At 40.8% G+C, this 26,365-nt stretch overlaps 1 protein-coding gene across 1 annotated transcript in view; it reads right to left on the reverse strand.

The window, feature by feature from the left end:
• LOC139456534 (huntingtin-interacting protein 1-like) overlaps positions 1-26,365 on the reverse strand; it is a 68,576-nt gene that overhangs the window by 20,334 nt on the left and 21,877 nt on the right. The window contains exons 4-18 of the mRNA XM_071238303.1: positions 21,392-21,448; positions 16,457-16,537; positions 15,738-15,814; positions 15,317-15,378; positions 14,995-15,135; positions 13,753-13,810; positions 12,860-12,935; positions 11,706-11,852; positions 8,406-8,485; positions 7,108-7,180; positions 6,217-6,309; positions 5,314-5,392; positions 4,286-4,374; positions 3,508-3,576; positions 1,341-1,478 (exon numbers count right to left, since the gene is read on the reverse strand). Coding sequence (XP_071094404.1) covers positions 1,341-1,478; positions 3,508-3,576; positions 4,286-4,374; positions 5,314-5,392; positions 6,217-6,309; positions 7,108-7,180; positions 8,406-8,485; positions 11,706-11,852; positions 12,860-12,935; positions 13,753-13,810; positions 14,995-15,135; positions 15,317-15,378; positions 15,738-15,814; positions 16,457-16,537; positions 21,392-21,448 — 1,320 coding nt within the window. The remainder of the gene's footprint in view (positions 1-1,340; positions 1,479-3,507; positions 3,577-4,285; positions 4,375-5,313; positions 5,393-6,216; positions 6,310-7,107; positions 7,181-8,405; positions 8,486-11,705; positions 11,853-12,859; positions 12,936-13,752; positions 13,811-14,994; positions 15,136-15,316; positions 15,379-15,737; positions 15,815-16,456; positions 16,538-21,391; positions 21,449-26,365) is intronic.

Here is a 26,365-nt window from a genome sequence, read left to right on the forward strand (position 1 = left end):
GCCGCACTCAGCAATATTTCAGCTATATGACGCTGGTCTGAAAAGAATCGAGTCCGGACCAGACTGTCCAGTGATTGACATCATGAGAATCGATCCACACAACTGGGATACGATGACATGCATCAACCAAGTCAGTGGGACTGACCACTTGATCCCAATGCTTGAGACCTATTCTAACCAGAAATCCACAGGGTTCAGACTAACAAGCTTTCAATGTAAAGGTAGTCTTCCTTTGCTACATGTTCCCTATCTTACTACCAACAGCGTACATGTACAAAATATCAAATAACATATTGGTAAGATCTGTACACGTCAACAGTACGATCTTGACAAGCATACATATTCTCGTGGATATAGAAGCAGGGGTGGGTACAATGGGAATATTCAGGATACAAAAGCTGGATAGATTACAAATAGATATATGTACAGTACCATACCACTGATTCAACAGCAAGCTAGCATTACCTTGCTCTTCTGCCATCCCTCATAGAACTCATCCAAGCCGGCAGCCTGCCAATACATTAACCCACACCATCGTTATATTCAGACGAGCTGTGGAGACCTTATATGGCCACACAGGACATGCTGTTAGTACATGCTGACCATACATACCACAATGCTTGGTAGAGTTATCTCCCCTTAACACATGCTTGTTGACGAGAGTTGTCTCCCCTATGACGACTTGCAAGCAGACATGCTTATATGACAGTATGAAATCTTACCTCCTGGTGATAGAGTCCTTCATCCTTTAAGGGAGCTATTGTTCTAACCAGAAGTGGGCCTTAATAGTAGATCATGAAATTGGAAATTTATAATATATTTTGGTTGCTTTGGGGCAGAGCATATTCAATAGCATAAAAAACTATCCGCAGCAGACTGTGACTGCTGACAATAGTCTTAAGCCCTAGTCTCGTAAAACTGTTTGTTATAGTAAGCTGAGAAAGTAATATATAATAATAATAATAACATCTACTGAAAATGATGTTAAGAGCCATGCTAGGGCTTACAGACTAAATTAATTTTGGCACAGCTTGCTGTATAGATGGTACATTATTGACCCCATCAAAGAGAGTGAAAAGTATTTTGAAAAATAGACCATTGTGAGCAAATTCATTTAAAGAATTTGGTCAATATCAACAAAGAACGTCCATGTCTCTGCAGCATTTTCCGTATTTGAAGCCGACTGATCCAAAAACTTACCTTTAATAACCTGCATTACTGTCACCTTCAATACTGGACTGCGAAACAGAAAAAAGCCCACCCACACAAAGCACAAGACAAGAGCAGCATGCACAAGTTCAAGCCAGGATCTGCTGTTGCCCAGTGACCTTGACCCTCACCTCTTTCTGCTGCTCCAGAACAGAACATTTACCAGTGACCTCAGCCAGCTGACCTGTGACCTCATCGGCACTTTTCTGCAGGTTATTGTGGATGACCTGCTTCTCGTCCTCAAGGCGCTGGAGGTCCATCTTTGCCTCCTGACATAACATCAACACAGGGCATGCACATCACAATAGGCAGGTCATGCAGAGACGGTTAGAGCTGACCTAGACAGCTGTCAGTCCTCATTCTGTCCTATGAGATAACACATCCCACTGATCACAGCAGGGTTTCAGGTTGGTTTGCCATCACGGAAAGTCTACTTGTTTAGGGACCTGTCATTTTTGGGGTGGGTGGGTGGGTCAGAGAGAATCAGGGGTGGGTCATCAAAGAATATGACTGTCCCTAAGGGAAAGTTATAAAAACAAATACACATACTTGGTAAAGGTCTTGGAAAAAATGGACATCTTAAAACATAATATAACGTGCTTTTGCATTTTGTCTTTTCAGGGTGAATCATGAAAAGGACATGGGGAGGGTCATCCAAAAATATGACAAGCATTATTTTCAGTACATCAGTGCATCAAGACCTCTGATGAAATTTATGCTCTGTTTTAATTCAATCTGTCTCAAACGTATCAACGACAATTGTGACAAAGCAAATGGTAAATTGAAATGATTCTCATATACATAGCAGTGAAATGAATAAGATAATAAGAATGTAGACTGACAGATCTTGGCATAGGAATTGTTAATTTTCAAAAACAAACTAATCTAACAGTCATCAGTAAAGTACTGGTACAGGCTGAAAAATGCCCGAACTATTTCTCCATTTTTCAACTTATAAATAACTGATGAAACTTTTCACTTGGTGAATCCAGTTGTCAGAGTCGAAATCATCACTTGTGGCTCAAACCAATATGTTCCTTCTTAATTACCTCATAGGCATAATATACACATTAGCCATATATATATACTACTCAAAAAAGTTAAGGCCCACCCGATTCTTTCATATTGCTACAGTTAAGCTGTCATGACACATTAACTGCAGTGATACATAAGAATAGGGTGGTCCTTTGTTGAGAAGTGTGTATCATGTTTTACTTCTACCATCCTACTTTACAGTGACTAAATGGCCTGATCTATCAAAGAAAACATCCACTATGACTAAGTGTAAGTGACAACACCCAACTAGACTACATGAGAGACAGAGAACATAGTCACATACTCAATCACTGCCATCTGTCACACAATCATGTGAGAATCTTAACACAACACAGCAATTATTTTCAGGGTGATCAAACATAGTCATCTGTGTCCTAACTGTTAGGTGACCAAGGAGCTTGAGAGACAATTGGACATTGTGACCTGAATTCTCTCCAGAACACTAAGCCATGCACAATCAAGAAGAACAGTTTGAAAGAAATAACAGCTTGACACAGGTGCAGCCAGTGCAAAATAAACAATGCAACCTTTGATGTGTACATAATGAAACAAAATAGAGCTCTGTAATAAATTATCTGGAGTGAATGAGTGAGGTTGTAGTCTTAAATCTTTCAGCCATATTGCAGTGCCCTGGAGAATGGGCTTCCCACATTTGAGGAACAGAACCCACACCTTTGGTGTTACAAGCCAGCACTTTCACCATGCGGCTACCCACTGCCCCTTAACAGATCAAGGATCATTATCCATAACAATCATTGACCATAGCTTATCCGAATGATCTACTTGTTTCCTTATTACATAAAGATTATCAATCCCAACAGACTGAGTGAGTTGGGTCCAGTGCCCCATTAAAGTATTTTGGTCATATCACAGCTTGTGGGAATAAAGTCCAAAATGATGCATGTCTTGTTTAACACTCTGGTGAAACCCATGAGCATAGGAATAGTGTTGACAAACCAAGAAACATACGGCAAATCTGGAATCCAAACCCACAATCACAGGGTTCTGGCACACCTGAGGGAGGCAACTCTGCACAGCGAATTGCAGCACCTTATTAGGCTGAGCCACCTGTGCCCCTGCATGAGGTTATGGAAACCGTTTCTGTCCCGACATCCCCAAGTTACAATCTGGCTTGATGTCAACTTCTTCAACAAGGTCCTCTAGTTTCATGAGCTCAGGCTTCGATTACCATCACTCATTTATATAAACAAGTAAGGAGACAGTAAGGAGATCATCCCTCACCTTAATGACTTGCTCCTTCTCGTCAGCTGCTTTCTTCTCCGTAGCAAGTTGTTTGGTAACATCAGCATGCTGGAAGGATTAAATGTTATATCGTCCTATAGGCTACCAGTTGTACATTGATGGTGGTACACCAGACTAGGCTATCAATAACTGCAAGCTAGATATGACTTATAAAGGATACTATCACATGTTGAACCACTGCAAGGACAACCTACTTATTCAGAAGTTTATACCCACCTCAATGACAGACTTTCAAAATGGTGAAGCCTCAGAACCATAAAACAACCCCTACATACTCACATGACGTGTACCCACATCCCTTAAACTCATCATTCCCTATCCTCACATCACCCACACTCACATCCTCCATACTGATATATCTCCCCACTCACATCCATGATACACAAATTCCCCTACACTTCCATCTCCCAACTCACATTCCTATACTCACATTCTCCCACTCACATCACCCACACTCACATTGCCCTATATCCACATTCCCCTACACTACATCTGCCCAGTCACATCAACTACACTCACATTGCCCTATATCCATATTCCCCCACACTCACATCTCCCGACTCACATCCCTACACACACATTGCCCTATATCCATATTCCCCTACACTCACATCTCCCGACCCACATCACTTTACTCACATCCCTATACCCACATTCCCCTACACTACATCTGCCCAGTCACATCCCCTACACTCACATTGCCCTATACCCACATTCCCCCACACTCACATCTCCCGACTCACATCCCTTTACTCACATTCCTAAGAAGCTGCACATGCTCCTCCCTCAGTTTCCCATAGATGTCCTTCATCTTCTGGAACTTCTCTTGGTTGGCCTTTGCTTGTTCTGCATCGTCAAGCATCAATCACTGATCAACATCCATAAAACTAGCTTTGTCGATCCTCCCAAGCAATCACTACATTTCCCACAAAAAACATGGACCCATCATACATCCTGCTACTTAGTTTAGGAACTCATGCTGTTTAAGATTTTGTAGTCATGTGTTTTGCTTTTCAACGCAGTCAGCAAATACTTCCTCCACCAGTTTGGTATGATAATATGCAACCAAGCGACAGAGCATGATGTGGGGCAATATTCCAGCTATATGACGGCAGTCTGTAAATGATTGAGTCTGGACCAGACAATCCAGTGATTGATATCACGAGCATCGATCTACAGAATTGGGATCAATGACAAGCATCAACCAAGTCAGCGAGCTTGACCACCCAATCCCATTAGTCGCCTCTTAAGATAAGCATGGTTGCCTTTTTACAGCAAGCATGGTTTGCTGAAGACCTATTCTACCCCGGATCTTCATGGGTCGAAAGTCTCAATGGAAACCCAAAAGCATGGGTGTGGTGCTGACAAACCGAGAAACACAATCAGGGTGATTCTGGGATTCCAACCCAGCAGATAACAAGGATGACAAGGATGACCAAGTGCACTAAGGTACAGTGTCCGAAACAACTGTCTGGCTGCCTGTGGCTGGTAACCTATCTGTCAGGATGCATGAAATGTACCTCCACCTGTCCGACAGAAAGTTTTAAGACTAGTTTTACATTCAGTTGATCATAACTCCTTGTAGATTCTCAAGTAATTCTTTGCATTATTTCAGCTGAATCAAGATGCCATTTGTCTCTTATTTTTCATAATTTATCAATACTCACAACATCTGAATGCAGGCAGGAACTTTGAAGATGGGCAGGCGACATCTATGGATCAACTGTCCGACTGTCTTGTTTGGTTTTAAAATTATTTCAGATACTGCTAAGGAAGCATACTCACTCTCGGCTTCAGGCAGTTTCGCCAGGGCATCTAGACTGGCCTGGGCTTCATCCCTCTCCTTCTTCATCATCTCACTGTCCTGGAAAACACATGACACCACTATAACCTGGTCAGGAAAACACATGACACCACTATAACCTGGTCAGGAAAACACATGACACCACTATAACCTGGTCAGGAAAACACATGAACCACTATAACCTGGTCAGGAAAACACATGAACACCACTATAACCTGGTCAGGAAAACACATGAACACCACTATAACCTGGTCAGGAAAACACATGAACCACTATAACCTGGTCAGGAAAACACATGAACACCACTATAACCTGGTCAGGAAAACACATGAACACCACTATAACCTGGTCAGGAAAACACATGACACCACTATAACCTGGTCAGGAAAACACATGACACCACTTTAACCTGGTCAGGAAAACACATGACACCACTATAACCTGGTCAGGAAAACACAAATATAATTTGTTCAAAATAAAATGTATCCAAAAAGTAAATCATATCCTGCCTCAGAATATTACATGGAGGGTTCCAAATTCAGCCATCTTAAAATAAGCAATGGGTGCTGGGTACCTCATCTGTCCAAGGGGCCTTCATCTTGAACTTGAACTGTATTTCAGTTTTATCACAGCTTGTCAAGGACAAAACCCCAGAATGGTGAAAGTAGTAGACATTTAGTACTTTAGGAAAATAGACAAGCACTGGTATCACACTGACAAACCATGGACCATGATCAGGGATCATCAGAGATTCAAACACTCAGTAATCAGATCCTGGTCAGCCAAAGGGATGCAACTCTGCACATCAAGTTGCAATGCCACAGATGACTGAACAATCATTACCCTACATCAGTTTGCTTCTTGCAGATTGTAAGATCTTCTACCTTTAATGCTTTGTCAGCCGATAACCTAAGTTCTGATAACAGCTTCTCCATCTTGCTGATTTCGTCCTTTAAAGACTGGATGATTCTTCCATCCTGGAAGAGACAGAATTATATCACAACATTCCTGGAAGATTTATCATGAGTACTGCATAGGCACATACTTTTCAAAGTTCATGACCAAAAGTTCAACCACTTGACACTATGTATTCTATACTTCAAGACAAAGTAGGTCTGCTTACTTAGGGTGGTGGTTGGGATGTTATTGTTTGTCAACAACAGGAATACTAGCCTTACAGAGTATTAGTACTGATAGTTTGTCTCAAAAGTATCTTGATACATCAATATATTGTATTAATAATACAATTAATTATTCTAATGTATATTGATAAAAATTAACTATGAAGACCTGCAATTAATCAGTTTAATAGTAAAAGTGCACAACGGGGTGATCCATTAGATGTTTAACATTTAATTTCTGCATTCTCTTGTCCATCTTAACAATGGTATTCTTAATAAATGTAAACATGTCTCTGGCAGTGAATTAATAATTTAGTATCAATATTCATAAATTTGTATCGATTCATCAACATGATGAATATATCAATACATCGATATCGTGATATATGATGTTACCGGTATATTAGATTGCTACGTGATAAATTGCAAGGAACAATTAAGAACAAAGCGTAGTTTACTGTTGATATAGTACAGATTGAGATAATGTCTGTCTTACTGAGACAGCTACGGATAGAAATTCACAGATAAGCAAGACACACATGTTTATTCTTGATTGCAGAAAATCCTGATCTGCCTCTTGAACATGAGACATTATTGATCACACATTGATATATCCATCAATCAAGTGACAGCCAGAGGCTTTTGGAACTATACCTCTGTCTTGAGTCGATGCAGCTCTTGTTTCAGGAACTCAATCTCTCTGTGCAGTCGTTCTATCAGCAGGTCACTGCAGGACAAACATTCAACAATAATATAAGGTAGACACAATTTTATGGATAACAACTTCTTTCATACTGTAAAATGCGACGTTTCAGTATAGATCCTGATACCGTTCTCAAGCAGGGAAATTGCCTATCAAACAAGTCAACAATATTATATCAAATGGATTTTTCAAACTGATCCTTCGACTTAATTTTCACATTTTGCTCATATTATTACTTCTTTTAATCTCATCTCTCGCGAAAGACATGTTTATGTCAAACAATTTGAGATATGCTAGCCAAAAACCTCTAAAATCTCTATTTGTTTAAAACATTTTTTGCCACATATCCATATTTGAGGTTTTAGTTCAAATAAAGAAAACTATTAGTCCCTTGACTGACATTAGTCTTGATAAGTATCTCTTAGATAAGGTAACTTCAGTGGAGAAAACTTGTCCCCATTGCATACACTATGAACTAAGTAAAATATCATGGATCAAGGGCCATAACCCTGCAAAAAAAAATATTTACAGGATTTTTCCCGAACACAGTCTTGACAAGTATCTCTGAAAGCATGCAAACTTCCATTCAAGTAACTTCAGTAGTTTCTGAGAAAACTTGTCCCCATTTCACACAGAACGCACTAATGGAAAAGCACAGAGCAAGGCAAATAACTCAAATAATTTTTGGGAGCCCTGCTTTACCGCATGCAATAACAGAGTTATATTGAAGAGCGCAATAGCGAGGGAACACTGTATACAGTCTCCGACTAGAAAAGAATTCTTATGGTCCAGTAAAATCAGCTTTAACTAGTTCATATACTAACACTAACACCTGCTGAAAATGCAAAATATAAAAGTTTGCAAGTACCGTATTTGCTGTAATAAGCGCCAAGGGCGCTTTCAAAATTAGATATAAGGGGCTCTTATTAGAATACTATTTTAGTTAAAGATTGTAAATTTCATGGTTTATGCTGACAGCTTGAAATGTTTATATACGACATATATATTTTTCCAGAATTTAATTGCCCATACTTAAGGGTGCATATAACACACAAGTGCGTATTATACAAGAATAAATAAGTCTTGTGTACATTGATCAATCGGAAGGGGTGACAAATTGGGATTGTTCACTAGCCAACATATTAGCAAATATCGCCGTGGGCGCTAATTAGAGCAGGGCGCTTATTACATCAAATATGGTAACTAAAAAAATGTCACACACTGTAATACATCATATCATGTAACTCACCGTTCATCTGGTTCAGGTGGTCGTCCGTTGAAATTGAATGCACCCATCTCCTGTCCAAAAGTTTTGTCAAATCTGTCATTCTGAGGCAGGAAAACAAGAACATGCCACACTGTCAGCAGAGGCTCAAGCAGACGGTTAGAGCAGATGCAGGAAAGGGAGGTCAAGGTCAGAGGTCAAGGTGATAAGGGCAATTTCCAGGTGAGAAAGATGTCAAACAGCAAATTCAAAAACTATTCTTCTTATGTAACTTTCAGGTGTTTAACTGTAACAAACAATCCTATAAAACAGTTTAAATGTGAGGGATCAAGGGAGACACCTACTACTACTCTTCCGATTTAACATTTTCTGATCTTATGAAGTCAAAACCATGAATCGAATTATCCCAAATCCTTGCTAAGAAAGGCTACTTTATACGTTGTATATTCAGGATAAAAAAATAATAATCACAATTTCAATCACAGTGATCAAAATATTGGTTGGAGGTCAAGGCATCCTTGTAATAATCCTATTGTAAACTAGAGAAAAAGATTAAAGGGCCCTTAGATCAAAACATTTGAGGCATATGTCCTTTCATTTCTACCACTGTATCTGGGGTTGGTCAGGGCCACGAGTCGGAAACCACTGAAACCTTTCAAAAGTTGTGGCTAGTTCCTGATGTCCCGAATGTGTTTGCTGTTTCGTCCTATCCCCCTGTGTAGATGTGCTGTTGTTAGTGATGAAGGTTTCTACAACTAGGCCGAATAATTCCTGTCAAGGCATGCACAGATCAATGTTCAGCTCAGGATTTCAGCTGGTAGTAAGGCGATATGCCATACATCCTCTATTTTCCAGGGAATTATATCTCAATTCTAATATGATAGATACACCAGACCCACTCACCATTCAGCTTCATTTTGAGTCTGGTTCTAATGAAATGATGCTAAATATAGCCAACCCATGAAATTTCAGAAGTAAAACAAGTTGTGATATCACCTGTACTCAACTCAATCATACCGAGTAAGTTTGTTTTAACACTGCTTTGAACAGTATTCCAGTAAGATCACAGCGTGTCAGTTTAATGTGGGAGGAAACCCCGCAATGATGCTGGTCGCAGACATTTACCACTTTGGTAAAACCCACGAGCCTAGAAACATAATTGGGGCGAATTGGGATTTAAAGCCACAATCATAGGTTTCTGGCGTGCCCAAGGGATGCAACTCTGCACAGCGAATTGCAGCACCTTAGACGACTGGGCAACTCATGCCCCCCAACTCAATCATAGAGTCTCGAATACAACTGGGAATGCCTTGTTGCATACTTAGTCCTCGCGTCTTCATACACATCAAAAAGGAAATCCATCAAGACATCATTTATAACAGTCTACTGATTTGGCAAAATACATCAAAGGCTCACTCGTATGCCTCTGCAATTTTGAATGTAGATCTATGCCAACATAAAATTGCAGTGTACTTCATCCCATTTGATTGGCTCAACAAGCAACTGTTGTTGCATGTATGTTTCCACAAACCAAAGAAAAAGGGCCATGCTTCATTAACAGACTACTGTTTCCCAAATGGTTGATAAGAGAAGGACAGGGCTTGTTTTGCATTATTGTGCTTAACACTGAGACTTCATATTGTTGTCTATAATCTGTTGAATATTAATAAGTAAACAAGCAGTTGGTGAAGTTATTATTGTTGACATATATTTTGAAGAGGCATGTTGATTGGTTGTTGATTTTAAGATCATGAGCAAGAGAAATTCTGTATTAGAGGTGTGAGTGAGTGAGTGTGGTTTTACATCGCTTTTAGCAAAATGCCAGCAATATCACGACGGGGGACACCAGAAATGGTCTTAACACATTGCACCCATGTCGGGAATCGAACCTGGGTCTTCAGCGTCATGAGCAAACACTTTAACCACTAGGCTACCCGATCGCCCCTGTGTAATAGGAGAGACGATGGCATCACTGACAAGAAGCTGTGGTGGCAATGTGTCCACGATATCTATCAATAGAATGGAGAAATGACACTGGAGAAATGAGGATGGATACTATAGAGTCTAGCAACCACAAGCATTGTGCTTGTGAAAATCAGTAGTGACTGTTATTTGAACTGAGATTTCTACAGATACTTTTCATGAACATGTTAATAAAATCACAAACAGTTAGAGTTAAACATGGCAAAATGTGTCAATCAATTATTAGTGTAACTGTTAAATTAATATTTCTGTTAGTCTTGTTAAAAAAGAGAACAGCTCTTCCTTTATGCATAGATGTCAGTAGCAGGTATGACATGCAGACTTGTCAGCACATTCCAACTACAGCTACTTGGTAAATAAAGACCTACTTCTTATCTTCTGTCTAGACACAACTACTAAAACTACAATCACATACAGATCAAATCAAGCATCCTATAATCCTAACATGGTAACTCTTCTATAGTTATCAACACAGAATGATATAAATTACTGTGAAACACTGTTGTGTGGAACGTTGATATGTGCAACTTGTGGTTGTCTCGAAGTAAACACTTCGTCTCTATGTATTCCTTATAATTATCATTATCGGTTGTGTCGAACCTTGGATAACTCAAAATAGTCCAATCAACTTTGACACAACAGTGTTTGACTGCATATGGTATGTTTCCTGTTGAACGCCGCACTCAGCAATATTCCAGCTACATGATGGTGGCCTGTAAATAATCAAGGCTGCACAAGACACTCCAGTAATTCATATCGTGAGCATCGATCCGTGTCTTTGGGGTACGATGATGCACAATCACAGAGCCTGACCACCCTATTCCATTAAGTCACCTCCTGAAGCAGCAAAGAATGCTAGGATCCCCCAGCTCCCCCCAAATTCGCCATTTACAACCAGAAATGAGGTGCCGGGGACACATTCTACCCCGGGTCGACACGGGGCAAACATTGATTAACATGTAATGATATTCCATCACACAGGCACTGCTTCACGTCTCATTAGGCAATAATCCAATAGATTTGTTAGTTTATTAAAAATGAAATGTTTTCCAGTGAGGCAATTCAAATCAGAAGCTTTTAGGTTTTTAAAAAATATATCTTGGTTTTCAGGCACCGCCATATGTTTCATTTTTATTTCCATTTTTAAAAAAATAATTAAAAAAATCCTTAAATATTCCAAGTACAACGGTAGTCAAATACTGCACTCCAGTATTTATTCATCAGGTTGATTGTACGCCATATTTTCAAAAGCCATTGCCTGAGAACCAATTCTTTTATTTTTTTTAAGCCTTATGGTCACTTTTTATAAACTTTTCTTGCATGAAGCAGCAAAGCTGTTACCTCCGTTGTGTCTATGAGGTTGCCCACTGATTCCACCTCGGGGGTGTCGAGCTCTGGTTCCGGTTCCGGCTCTGGTTCTGATGGCACCACTGCTACAGGCTTCACATGCTTACTGATGTCAGAGGCTATCAAGAAGTTGGGTGGTTCCTGAAAATGCATGCAAGGAATTATTTTCAGAGAGAAAGCATCAGGGTCAAGAAAATATTATCAGTGAGTGAATTTATTCTTCTGATCATCGCGTATCAAATTAATAGAGTAATAAAATCAGGTATGGTTTTCTGAATCACTCATTGAGCATGTGCATAAAGGTCAAAGGTCAAGGTCGTTTCTATTTCCATGCTATTTGTATGAGTAAATCCTTCACATTAACATTTGTTACTGCTTTCATGAAAACCTAGTGAAACAGGAAATTGCCTGTCAAAAAATCTTTTATCAGAAAGCTTTCAGCAACACTGACGTGTGTTTGCTTTGGCCAGAAATCCACCTGAAGCTCAACCAGGAAGGTTTTGACTGAGCACTGTGCACAAGTCAGTACACAATCTGTTTTTCGACCAAAAAACTGAACTCCTAAGGGTGGCGTGCTCATTATATACAAGTTGGAAATATATAGACAATGTCATCCAAGTGTCTTCTGAAATCAAATATATCAAGACGAGTTGAAAGTTACAAATATCCAAAGTTTACAGAGTTTGGAAGACATGAAGGTGAAATTCTATTTATCATCCAAAATTATCATTCCAAATGTTTGTTTGTAAACAGTAATATCAAGGGCCTTGAGTGTAAATAGTATAGCTAAGCAGCTTCAGTGGCAGAGAGATAAGTGACGTCATTTGACTGTGATGTCATGGTACCTGATGATGTCACAATGGTCAGCAAAGCATTGTGATGCAATTTCACTAAAGCGATATTTCCAAGGAGATTATCACTTGATCTCACCCAAGAGATATCTACTGTGGAAGCCAGTTTGGATGATATACATCAGAATACACCAGTAGACAGAGATGTCAGGATACCAAGACAAATGTCTGACATTAGATAGGTCAAGAGCTTTTTGAAGAACATTTCCTAGAGATTCATCCAAGACTCCCTGGTAGTTGCTCCATACATGCCCAGCATCTCAAACCCATATTCCCCCATGACACCCAATGTCTCACCTCCGGCAATGCGGGGACCTGGACTAGATTCTTGAAATACTGAAGTGTGGCACTGCTGTGGTAGAACTGTTTTAGCCTGAAACACCAATTATTCACAGTGAGAATCCTACAAATTTATTAGTACATCTAAGATTAGATTTGAACCACAAATGTATATCCACAAAAATTGTTATGACAGTAACAGTGCTAGTAGTTTTTCGTATACTATTTAATATGAAACTGAAACTGCAGTAGGACATACCATACAGACAGTTATTATGAACTATTTCAACAGTTCTGAATGCTTTATCATATAACATCGACAGAGGTAACTAATTCTTCACAAATAATTGATGACTAAAATGACCAACCCAAAGTGACCAATCAAATTATTTATTTCCTACATAGTAACCAACTGGTCAATCTCAATCTCAATCAGAGTCAAGCAACCAAGTCACAAAGCCTGACCACCTGATCCATTGAGCCTCTTACAATCAGCAGAGGTTTCTGGGGACCGATTCTAACCTGCAATCCCCATAGGGGCCTATGGCAAATAACACTGACATAACAAAGATGATCGTATCTCCAATTCTTTAACATAGGCCTACAATAGTCGTAGAGCCAAGATCGCTTTGTGCAAGTGGGCCTAGACCATTTGGTTGCCTCTTACAATTGGCATAGGTTTCTGGGGACCAATTCTAACCTGCAATCCCCATAGACGGCTATGGCAAATAACACTGACATAACAAAGATGATCGTATCTCCAATTCTTTAACATAGGCCTCCAATAGTCGTAGCGCCAAGATCACCCTGTGCAAGTGGGCCCAGACCATTTGGTTGCCTCTCACAATCAGCATAGGTTTCTTGGGACCAATTCTAACCTGCAATCGCCACAGGGCCCATTTGTTACCTACCTCTTGTAACCCTTGAGGAATCTCTCCCGGTGACCTGAGAGTGTGTCGGGTGTCAGACCTGCAACAGGAGGGGTGTGAGTCAGTTGTATAACAGTATTTCAGCAATATTATTGGCTGAATGTGGGAGGTAAGCCCAACACATGTCTCCCACCATTTCCACCATGGTGAAACCCACAAACAAAGGTAAGCTGAACAAACCAATAACCATAATTAGGTCTATCTGGAGATCAAACCAACAAACCGAAGCTACTGGCATGCCTAAGCTACTGGCATGCCTAAGGGCTGCATGTATAGATCGGGAATTGTAGCACCTCAGACAACTGGGTCTCTGTGACCTACAATAACCCCAAAACAGGTCAAGACCTGACGACCGATTTTCCTTTTGCAGTCTGTTGACAAATGCAGAATCCGGCAATATTACAGTAGGACCCGACAATCCAGTGATTCACATCAGGATACTATTAGGTGACAATGAAACGCATTAACCAAGTCAGCGAGCCGGACCACCCAATCCCAGTAGTCATGTCTTACCATTCTAACCCCGGATCTTCGATGGGGTTACTTTTTTGCTCTGATGTAAATTGAATCAGTTTATATGCATAATTGGTCTTACAAGTAATATCTGAAAAACTGGAGTGAATGTTACGTCGAGTCAGTAAAATCTGTAAAATCTGCACCCCAAGTGTGAGTGCATGTTATGTCATATCAGCAATACTCCAGCAATATTGTGGTGGTCAGGCAAACTAGGGTGTTCATAGCATGAGCAATAATATCTGCTGTGGTACCATGACACCCAGGCCAGGTCATGCTTTGTTTGTTTGTTTATTTGTTGTTTAACGCCGCCCACAGCAATATTGAAACTATATCAGGGCATTCTGTAAATAATTGATTCTGGACCAGACAATCCAGTGATTGACATAATGAGCATCAATCCAAGTAATTGGAATAGGATGACATGCATCAACCAAGTTAGCGAGACTGACCACCCTTTTCCCATTAGAAACCTTTTACGACAAGCATGGGTTGCTTAAGACCTATTCTACCCCGGATCTTCACGGGTCGTCCCACACTGTAACCACCCCATGCTCATATAGGCTCCTCTTACGACCAACCCATATGGACACCTATTTGGGCCCAGAAACTCTTTTGAGAAAAATCTCTGTTAGACGCATGAGTTACGTAGTGATAACCACAATTAGCCTCAGTCATCCTTAAACTTGTGTGGATGCTGGTGTCACTCACTAGAATGAAGTCGGAAGAGAGACTTGACCAGGTAGTCATACAGCTGGCATGAGTCAAGGATGCACAGGATGAGGGGAGCGAGGCGGCACTGTCCCGATGTCGTCATAGAGTTGGCCCGTGACATGTCCAGTGAACCAAACACTAAGTAAAGAAAGAAAAAAACATACAAACTTACAATAGAAGCAGTAGGATTAGGTTTTAAAATTCATATTTGCCTTAATTAATACAAAATTGCCTTAGTTTTGTTTTAAATATCTGAACAGTGATAACGGTTTATCGCCCTCGTTATTATCCTGGTATTTGTCCCCCTTCCAGTTGTTACCTGCTTGCTGGAAGCTGAGAATCTCGTCCAGGTAATCCAGCATGTCGATAGAGAACTCAAAGCTGAAACATTCAGAAGACGCTACTGTCCCTGAGGCCAAATATTTTATGTTGAGGTATTTCGGCAATCAGTCTATTAAATACATTTTACATTGTGGTCACTGCTACAGAGAATTTTTCAAAGAAAACACTGAACATCCCATGAGTGTATATCAGTTAAATGTCAGAAAGTGAACAATGTATTTGATAAAACATACCACTCCCACAACCCTCAACTTGCTGAAGGAGATGACCTTAGGACTCATTTATCATCAGACTTTAATAATTAAAGTGCATTTTTTAATTGTGATATATAGTTTACTGATAAATGAAAATGAAGAACCCTGATGAATATGGAATCATATCAGAATAATTATACGTACTAGCTGTTCACATCGGATCCACAAATTTTGTTGAAAGTTTCATCGGACATCATCATGTTTCCTGGAATTCGGGGAAACTGAAAGAAAACAAATCAAAGACAGCTGAACATTTTGCTTTAGAACACAATGTACATGCTAGCGAGCGAGCGAGTGAGTGAGTGAGAGTGCGAGCGAGTCTGATCACCAGTTCCATTTACTTTGTTGTTGGATTGTATGATGTTTATCGCCGCACTCAGTAATATCCCAGCTAGATGAAGGCGGTCTATAAATAATAGAGTCTGGACCAGACACTCCAGTGATTGACATCATGAGCATCGATCTATGCAAATTGGATACAGTGACACGCACCAAACAAGACACCCTCCGATCCCATCAGTCGCCTCTTACAAGCATGAGTGGCAGAAAATCAATTCTAACCCGGATCTTCATGGTTAAGATCCTAATAAAAGTCACATTGCATGATAAACATAGGTTGCTTTAAACCTTACAAAACCACACTCATCCCACATTTTAACCATGTAATACTAGTTTGAGTTGCATCTTACAGAACAATAGGGTACTGGGTGCAGCCTGTACCTGCAGGTCAGTTTGTAGCAGCTGATCTGTTTCTTACCTTCCTGTGGAAGGCTAGCTTCTGCTTCAGCATCTTACAGAACAATAGGGTACTGGGTGCAGCCTGTACCTGCAGGTCAGTTTGTGGCAGCTGATCTGTTTCTTACCTTCCTGTGGAAGGCTAGCTTCTGCTTCAGCAGCTTACAGTACGATGCTATCAGTTTGCCATATCCCTCCTTCAGATGACCCTGGAAGGGAGACACATTCATCATGTTCATTGGAATAGATTTAATTGAATGCATATGCTCAATATGTGAAATAATTGCCTGCCCTCTACCCCGTAGCTACTTGCTTTTCTTTCCAGCAAGTGAAAAAAAAGAATTGATGTCATGAGCCCAACTGGCTAGCTTAATTTTCTACCTAGTGAGCTATATTTAGACCTCATACCCTACCTCAAATAGGAAATATTCTCTTGAGAAATAAGACCAATTTAAAAAACAACAAAAAGACAAACATACCACCTCTCATTGTTCAGCTCTAATTCTGACAGAAACATGTTTGATATTGACTGGTCTTAACCATGTTGAAGCGTGAAATAACTTTTCCCTCACTCAGCTGCTAACCAATTTCTTGTATTTGGTGGCACAGTAAAAAAAATGGCTACTTAAATCTGCAATTGGCTAGTAAAATATGTGGCTAGTGCTGATGAAATAAATATTTCACACAAGGTATGCTGTCCAAAAACAGCCAAAGAGACCAACCCATTGAGATCCCTCCCATGACTAACTAACAATGTGACCCCTGAGTTACCTTGAACTATTAAGTCTACTGCCATCTAATTAGTTAATTACACTTTCTACTCAAGCTCTCACTATGCAGACTAGAGCTGCCAGCCTGATGGTTCTGTGTCACAAGTACCTACTCTTTCACATATTAATGAGAAAATCTAAAAGAGAAAACAGCCATTTCACAGCTTCCTCTAAACCACTGAATCATGTAGATAGAGATCTGTATCACACATTACCACTAACTAGCATGGAACCCAATACCTCAAATCAGAGGGGCCAAATTCCTCACATACGTGATGTAGATAACTCCAACCATCGACATCTCTATCATGTAACATGTATTTCCTGATCTACTGTGCTTGACATAACTTGTGATAACTGCTGAACACCACTTGCTTACATTTGGTTTGTGTGTTGTTTAACCCCACACTCAGAGATATTCCAGCAATATCCAGTGATTGATATCATGAGCATCGATCCACGCGATTGGCATCGATGACATGCATCAACCAAGTCAGTGAGCCTGACCATCCGATCCCACTAGTCGCCTTTTACGGCAAGCATGGGTTGCTGAAGACCTATTCTACACGCGATCTTCACTGGTCAACTTGCTTTCAAGCAGTTCTGCAGAAGAGTATGCCCAAAGCAGGATCAGACATGGCCTCATATCCTGAGACTAGTGAGTGGCTATTGTTGAACATCACTTGGGCATAACCCATTCTGCAGAAGAGTATGCCAAAGCAGGATCAGACATGGCCACTAATCCTGAGACTAGTGAGTGGCTATTGTTGAACATCACGTGCACATAAGCCATTCTCCAGAAGTGTAGTGAGTTTGGCTTAACCATGTTTTGAGCAGTATTTCAGTGACCTAACTGCGTGGCAGCTTGTTTTGGGAGGAAAGTGATGCAGGTCCTTGATGTTGGCGCAGCTATGCTGCTTACAAAATTAGTGTGAATCTGGAATTTGAACCCATGATCATACAGGTTTCTGGCATACCAAAGGAATTCAACTCTGATTGTACAGCAAATTGTGGCACCTTCGGTGACTGGGCCATCTGCGCCCCTGAGACTGGTGACAATCCAGGACAACTTGCACTCATATTCTTCCAAATTCAATTTATGTCACACAAACTACTAGTCTGAAATAAACCGTGGCCTTGCCTGATTTAACCCATCATGTCCAGCTGTACAGCCATTAGCCTTATTCTACATAAGCAATGACTGGTTCTTTGCTACAGAAATGTAGCGAACTTATTTTCAAAGTTTTTATTTCCAAACCACTCACTCATTTTGCATGTACATTGATGTATTGATGTTGGATTTTTGTGTCATTTTCCATTTATTTTGATTATTTAACCTGAAAGAGTAAATCAAAATTACAAGTATTTTGTAATAGTTCCCAACACTACCAAGGTGTCAGCAATGAATTGGGGGAGAAAATGAAACAATGTCACATATTGCAGTTTCGGGGTTGTGAAAAGCTGCAGATGATGCAGATGACAGCAGATCCTGGCCATGCTAAGGGAAGCAACTGTCAACAGCGAATATCCGGGTCAACAGTGTCCCCAAAACTCTGTATAATACAGTCCATGTGTCGAACAGGAACACACCTATCAACCTGTTCACACAGCTGTCTCGTCTCCAGCATGGCTGTATCAGGCCAGGTCTTCACCCTGCTATTCGTGTTATTCCACTCGATATAGTTGGCGGGTTTTCTCAGAGTATACACATGGGGTTTTCACTCACTGAGTCATTTCCTTATAATGTAAGCATTTCAAACAACGTGAGGGAGTTGCTTTAACGTCACTCTGTCCAACTGCTGACTTCCACATCAATGTTATAACACTCCTACCTTATATACAATGGTGAATTCTTACTTAACATACTGAAGATCGTGCAAACATAACTTCAATTAAAGTATTTCAGTTATATCACAGCTTGTTAGCTTTGGAAAAAAGCTCGAGTTAGGTCTTAGTCCTTGGTGAAACCATAAGCACAAGTGTGGATCAGACAAACCTAGAAACATCAGTGCAAATACTGGATTTGAACCCCCAGTCACGGGTTTGTGTCTCATCTAAATTGTAGCAACTACATGTCACATAATGCCACACAAATTAGTTTTCTTTTTATACATATTCCTATTTCAGTCAGAGAGCTCAGTGGAAGTAATGATCAATAGCTTCATGAAACTTACCTTCTGGTCCTTGATGTGCTTACTGGTACAATGAATGAACATTTATTTGTTCTTCATGTTTCTAAGTCCTATCATTGTCTTGTACCACAGGAATTGTACACAAGATGATGTGTTGTTTAAGCTATACATGTAGATCCTATCAATTCAAACAGACTAGCTATGTAGAATAAATGTAATGTAAAAAATCAAATTTTCTTACACGTGAGTACAGGGTTAGAATATGGCACTAGTCTAGGGCTGGGACGGGTAGTTTGGGTACTCGGGTCGGGTGGTTCCTGAGTAGGACCCGGATACCCACAGTACTACCCAGACCCGTGGTTAGTCACGTGGTATATTGTTTAATGGCAACAATAATCTAGAACTTCAACGGTTACACTATAAGTGACTAGTGTTAGAATTTCCTTCTGACTATACACCAATTCCTTCTGACTTTATATGTTTGAATAGAGATAAAACTTCAGTCAACATCAATGGATGCATGGCTAGTTCGTTTTCTATGAGTATCTAAATATATTATGCCAGGGTAACGGTCAAACGGCTACGGTCAGACCCGTATAGGGTCGGGTAATAGTGGGGTGGGTACCCGGGTAGTAAATTTGGACTGCTGTAGTCCTTGCCAAACTGCCCAATGGTTAAGGTGTCATAAGGACAAGTAGAAATTTGCCATTTTAAAAGACTTTGCTATATGTTATCATTATAAGGACTAGTAGACTTAAAATTTCTACCGCTGGAGTACCTCTGATAGTTTTCATAACCAATTCTAAAGTCTTCCCCCTGGAACTCGTGTGTCAAAAAGGGCTATTATCATACGGCATCATTTGTGTAATTAGTTTGTTTGTTTGTTTGTTGTTTAACAAAGCACTAACCAAACTTTCAGCTTTATGACAGCGGTCGGTAAATAATCAAGTCTGGACCAGACAATCCAGCGATTGACATCATGAGCATCGATCTACGCAATTTGGATACGATGACATGCATGAACCAAGTCAGCAAGTCTGACCACCCGATCCCGTTAGTTGCCTCTTACGACAAAGATAGTCACCGCTTATTCAGCATGGGTTGCTGAAGACCTATTCTAACCCGGATCTTCAGAGGTCTATCTTTTGTGTTAAGACATTATCTTTTTCTAATGACATATGCCAAAGGTATACTTTTTCCATCAGAAAATGATGATCATACAACTCATTCAGTCCCATAAACACATCAAGTCTTTACAGCAAATTGCACATCAACAATGTTTGGCAGTGATGGTGTGATCAAAATGTCCAATAAATGAGCTAACACTGGATTCAATGGCCCCAAAATACATATTCCCTGACAACTAGTTCCATTCACACAGCAAGGAGAAAATGTAGATCCTTTTACAAGGCAGTTAGTCTGTCCAATGATAGTATCACAGCACAAGAATCAATACAGGTTCTTTCTACATTGGAACAAGTCGTTGGGGAAATACTTTTTTTCTGCTAGGAAGCTGAGAATGTACCAGAAAGACTGATTCCTGTGGGAAATGTTATGACAGGAACAAGTATTACTTCAATAGGCTAGAAACACTGTGCTCAGCATAAATGTAGTGCCTTGTCCCACAGGACGTGGGTGTATTGATGAATTATAGATGGCTAGTGTAAGGAAAATACCCACTGGACAAATTATCAAAGACAGCCAGACAGAACATAAAGTAACTTTCCAAAGGATTTCATGTTAAGTGATCATAAATAAAATGTGGGGTGCTGAACTCTAGTCGACAAAAATATACCAATCTCAAATTAGACCCTACACAACCTAGGGACTTGACATGCTGAGAAATGAGCACTGATGCATTCTAACTGTGTTGGTGTTAACAATTACAGGTTCTTTTCACATTGCAAACAACATGACCAATTACCACACATAGATATTCTTTAGCCGTAATGGAGATAGATGTTCCAAGGCTCAAGAACGAACACAAGCATTACAGTTTTATCACAGGGTGCTGCAGTGTGTGTTCAGGGCTTGAGCAGGCATACCACTGGTTGATCATGACCATGAAGTCACCATGCACTGTCCGCACTAGGCAGCCATTGTGGCCACCCAATCCCCATGACAAGCATCATGTACTGACAGAGTCCTGGGCAATACTTACCCATAGCTTTCCCAGGTCTGTGAGGTGACTCCTGTACTTCATGGAATCAATAATGACCTGCAAATATAACATGAACACTCTGAATAATCTTCATGTATCATCATCATCATCATCATCATCATCATCATCAGGGGTGGTGAGGTAGCCTAGTGGTTAAAGCGCACACTCGTCACTGAAGTTCCGGGCTCCATTTCCCACATGCACACATTGTGTGAAGCCCATTTCTGGTGTCCCCCACAGCGATAATGCTGGAATATTGCTGAAAGGGGCGCAAAACCATACCCACTCACTCATCATCATCATCAACATCATTTGAAACCACAGTCACCACATTCACTTTATCACTTACTCCTTATCATCATCTCAAAACATTTCAGCATCAACAAGCATAATCATAATATAAAACATCATTGCTTAGTTTGTTGTTTAACGCCACACTCAGCAATGTTCCAGCTATAAGACGGCGGTCTGTAAATAATCAAGTCTGGACCAGACAATCCAGCGATTGATATGATGAGCATCGATCCATGCAATTGGGATCGATGACATGCATCAACAAAGTCAGCGAGCATGACCACCCGATCTTGTTAGTCGTCTTCTTATGACAAGCATAGTCACCTTTTACGGCAAGCATGGGTTGCTGAAGACCTATTCTACCCCGGATCTTCACAGGTTTCATTGTATCCTATTACATTTATACAAGCAACCAAATGGTTTTGAGCCAGTTGTAATAAGATACAAGTTTGGAATAAGCATCATTCTCATCAATGAGCCGTTTCATGAACCTCCAACTCGAGAAATCTTTATTACAACCAGACAACTTGTGCTCTAGTGTAGTTAAATATATAAACGTGCCTGTATCATGTGAACATCAAGTTCTGAAAACCACCAATGACAAACACATGGGAGTAAATGAAAAAACTCCTCCGTGAATGTGACCCTACTTTGCCGTGTGAATGATATTTAACCCAATACTTGACCCAGTACGGAACAATGGCTTGCCCACTTCTGCAAACATTTAAATGAACACTCTCTTTCTATAACACCATGTCTTCATCACTATACTGGATACCTACCAAGCTTATTGTCATTATTGTCATTTCAAGAAGGCTAGATAATGATAAGTTGAAATATCTTTAAAGTTAGCCCCTTCGCCCATTCAGTGGGATTGATAATATTGTCAACATCATGTTTTCTATGCCCTTCTGGCATATATTTTAACTGTGCCATTATGACTGTTACAATGTCTATCAGACGCGGTGCAATATGCCGGATACAGCAATATTCAAGCCCTCACATGGAGATCTGTTAATAATCACCAAGTCAGGGCCAGCAAATTAGTGGTTGATAGCATGAACAATTCACATGCACATTGCATCCACACAATCATCATTTGAATCTTGCGACAGACTTGGGGGTACTGGGACAGACTTGGGGGTACTGGGTCAGACTTGGGGGTACTGGGTCAGACTTGGGGGTACTGGGACAGACTTGGGGGTACTGGGACAGGCTTGGGGGTACTGGGTCAGGCTTGGGGGTACTGGGTCAGACTTGGGGTACTGGGAAAGGCTTGTGGATACTGGGAACCTATTCTGGACAGGCTTGGGGCCACTGGAAACCTATTCTGTAAAACATTGTGTTGTGTTCAAGTAGGGATAGCTACAAAGTGCAATTAGGACAAGTGCAATTAGGTTTACACAAGTCCTTCGGACTAGATTCAAGAAAAACAGATTTCTAACGCAGCCTGGGAGCCTTATGGTAGATGGGACCTTTTCTGCCTCTGCAACCCAATGGTGTGATATCACACAGGATCCTACAGCCACCATAGGAGTGCAAAGAAACACTGACACATCATTATTCTTCTTTGTAAATACAATACCACAAGTATTGTTCCAGTGCCCTTTTATTTGAATCATCAAACCTTCAAATCAAATTTCCAAATTTCCCTCCAAGTGACCGTGGCCCTTTAAGTATTGACCACCATCATCCTCTACAGCTCAGTCCAGGCCTGCACATGTCACTGTACAGTGGCAGCTGAGTGGTTCAAGTTGGCCATGTTAGGAAGTGCGTGGTACATCACATCTATTCCTGCTCGACTATTTCCTGGTAGAGAACACTCCACCAACAGACACGTGGAGCCAAGGTTTGTTGTCTCAATCTGACCTTCAACATCCTTCACTTTTCAATGAACAGATGAAACTCTTCATCCCTGTTGGGTACGGGGAGGAGAGGGCACAGTTTGGGCAGGCTTCATACATGGATGTGCATCATGAGTGAGTGAGAGAGTTGGGGTGTAAAACAATTTTTGAATGTTTTTTTTCACCTAAATAACAGTACATTTACTTAGATTTAAGAGGATTTACGCCAAAATGAAAAGCAAGTCACAGATATTGCCATTTGATGAAACCAACTGATACTAGTGATGACAAAAGAGCCAAGGATAAGGTGATCCTGACACAGCAAAGGGAAGCAACTCTGCACATTGAGTTGGAACACCTAGGCCCAAAGAAGTGGACATTTACCAGTTTGGTGAATCCAACGGGAACGGGGGATGACGGCCCTACGATCGTAAGTGGGATGAAACTTGGAACCAACTACAAGCAGATCCTGACACAGCAAAGGGAAGCAAGCAGTGTTGACACTGTGATGTCAAAGAAGATGATGTCAATAATGTCACAGATGATGTCACAGTTGATATTGTGAACACGTCCACACAGTGCTCTCCTCAGAAGAACTGCATCTTAGATCGTAAGTGGGATGAAACTTGGAACCAACTACAAGCAGATCCTGACACAGCAAAGGGAAGCAAGCAGTGTTGACACTGTGATGTCAAAGAAGATGATGTCAATAATGTCACAGATGATGTCACAGTTGATATTGTGAACACATCCACACAGTGCTCTCCTCAGAAGAACTGCATCTTCTCTCCACCTATTTTATCAATTATCGATACCAACGAGATATTTAAAAAACTCTGATCAGAATTCATGAATTTCCCATGCTCACACTCAGAAAATACAACAACTTCTAACACTTGTTACATACAATCAGTATGACACACTACATATATTAATAAATCTAGGACACTTTGCTCCTGCAATGTATTGATTATATGTAAACCTTTGGAGTTGTGAGAGTGAATAGAGCATCAGGCTGTATTATCAATTTTGCAGCATATCACAGTGAGAGACTCAAGAGCTGGCTCCACTCATATCCCAGTGGGGAAACGTATCTGGCCTACTGCATCCCGAGTGAACCTCCCAGCCAATGATCTCACCATCCAGGTCATTATAGCCCATATACCCTGCCAGTACTAAGGCGTAACACCTGCACTTTGTTTACTTCCATAATCCTATATCAGCTGTGTCACAAGCCGTTACTTACTCATGGGGCTGTGTCAAAAGATGAATCAGGATCAGATTAACATTGTTTTCATACAGTCAAAGATGCTAATGATGATGTCAACAATGTTCAAGGTGGCCTGCAAATTGTCACAATCCAGTGGTTGATAGCATGAGCAACCATCCATGTTGTCAAGGTACCGTGACACACCATCAGCTGGGACACACATTGTAATTGCCTGTTGTTTTACACAACAACGATTATTCCAGATACATCATGGCACCCTGCAAATACTTGAGTCTTGGCCAGACAAACTAGTGGTTGATATTAAGAGCAAACAAACTTGACCACCTGATCCAATTTAGTCTCCTCTTACGACAATCAATAGAGTTCTGAGGGACCTATTCTTACCAGTTATATCGCGGCGTGTCAGCTTAATGTGGGAGGAAAGCCCGAAGTGATGCAGGTCTCAGACGTTTACCACTTCGGTGAAACCCACGAGCATGGGTATGGTGCTGACAAACCTAGAAACATAATTGGGGCGAACCGGGATTCGAACCCACATTCATAGGTTTCTGGCAAGGGACGCAACAGGGCTAAGAAGTGTGAAAACAATTCAGCAGGCTTAAGGTTAACAAAGTCACCAAACATGACAACCTGATGCATTAAGTCTCCTCTTTCAGCAAGCATAGGTTGCTGGGAGCCCATATGTTTACCCGGAATCCCAATGGATTGACTAGTGACTGGTGAAAGAACAGAATTTGCAGGTAACAGACATACACAGTAATTGTTTTTCAGGTCCTCTGCATCTAGACATGTCCTATCCCCTGAGTTGACTGCATACACATCAATATCCTAAATTACATCTGTTTCCTTTGAGATGACCCCTGTCTGAAGCTTCACGTGGAGAGCCCAGCCTTTCGTTACTTGTCAATGAGAAGAGCTTGACCCTGACTGGATAGGGAACCAGAAGGTGCTTGAACTATATGAGGCCCAGCAATACTTTCTGCTGTCCTCCTTTTGGTGGGTCATATATTTGTTATTAGGATGTCTAAACCTAAGTGGTACCTACAATAGGATGGCAATGTCTGGGTGGTACCTACAATAGGATGGCCATGTCTGAGTGGTACCTACAATAGGATGGTCATGTCTGAGTGGTACCTACAATAGGATGGCCATGTCTGAGTGGTACCTACAATAGGATGGCCATGTCTGAGTGGTACATATAATAGGATGGCCATGTCTGAGTGGTACCTACAATAGCATGGCCATGTCTGAGTGGTACCTACAATAGGATGGCCATGTCTGAGTGGTACATATAATAGGATGGCCATGTCTGAGTGGTACCTACAATAGCATGGCCATGTCTGAGTGGTACCTACAATAGGATGGCCATGTCTGAGTGGTACATATAATAGGATGGCCATGTCTGGGTGGTACTTACAATAGCATGTCCAAGCTTCAGTGGTACTTACAATAGGATGGCAATGTCTGAGTGGTACCGACAAAAGGATGGCCATGTCTGAGTGGTACCTACAATAGGATGGCCATGTCTGAGTGGTACCTACAATAGGATGGCCATGTCTGAGTGGTACATATAATAGGATGGTCATGTCTGAGCGGTACTTACAA

Source organism: Haliotis cracherodii, unplaced genomic scaffold, assembly GCF_022045235.1.
Source record: "Haliotis cracherodii isolate W230 unplaced genomic scaffold, xgHalCrac1.p SCAF_11, whole genome shotgun sequence".
Classification (NCBI taxonomy): Eukaryota; Metazoa; Mollusca; class Gastropoda; order Lepetellida; family Haliotidae; genus Haliotis; species Haliotis cracherodii.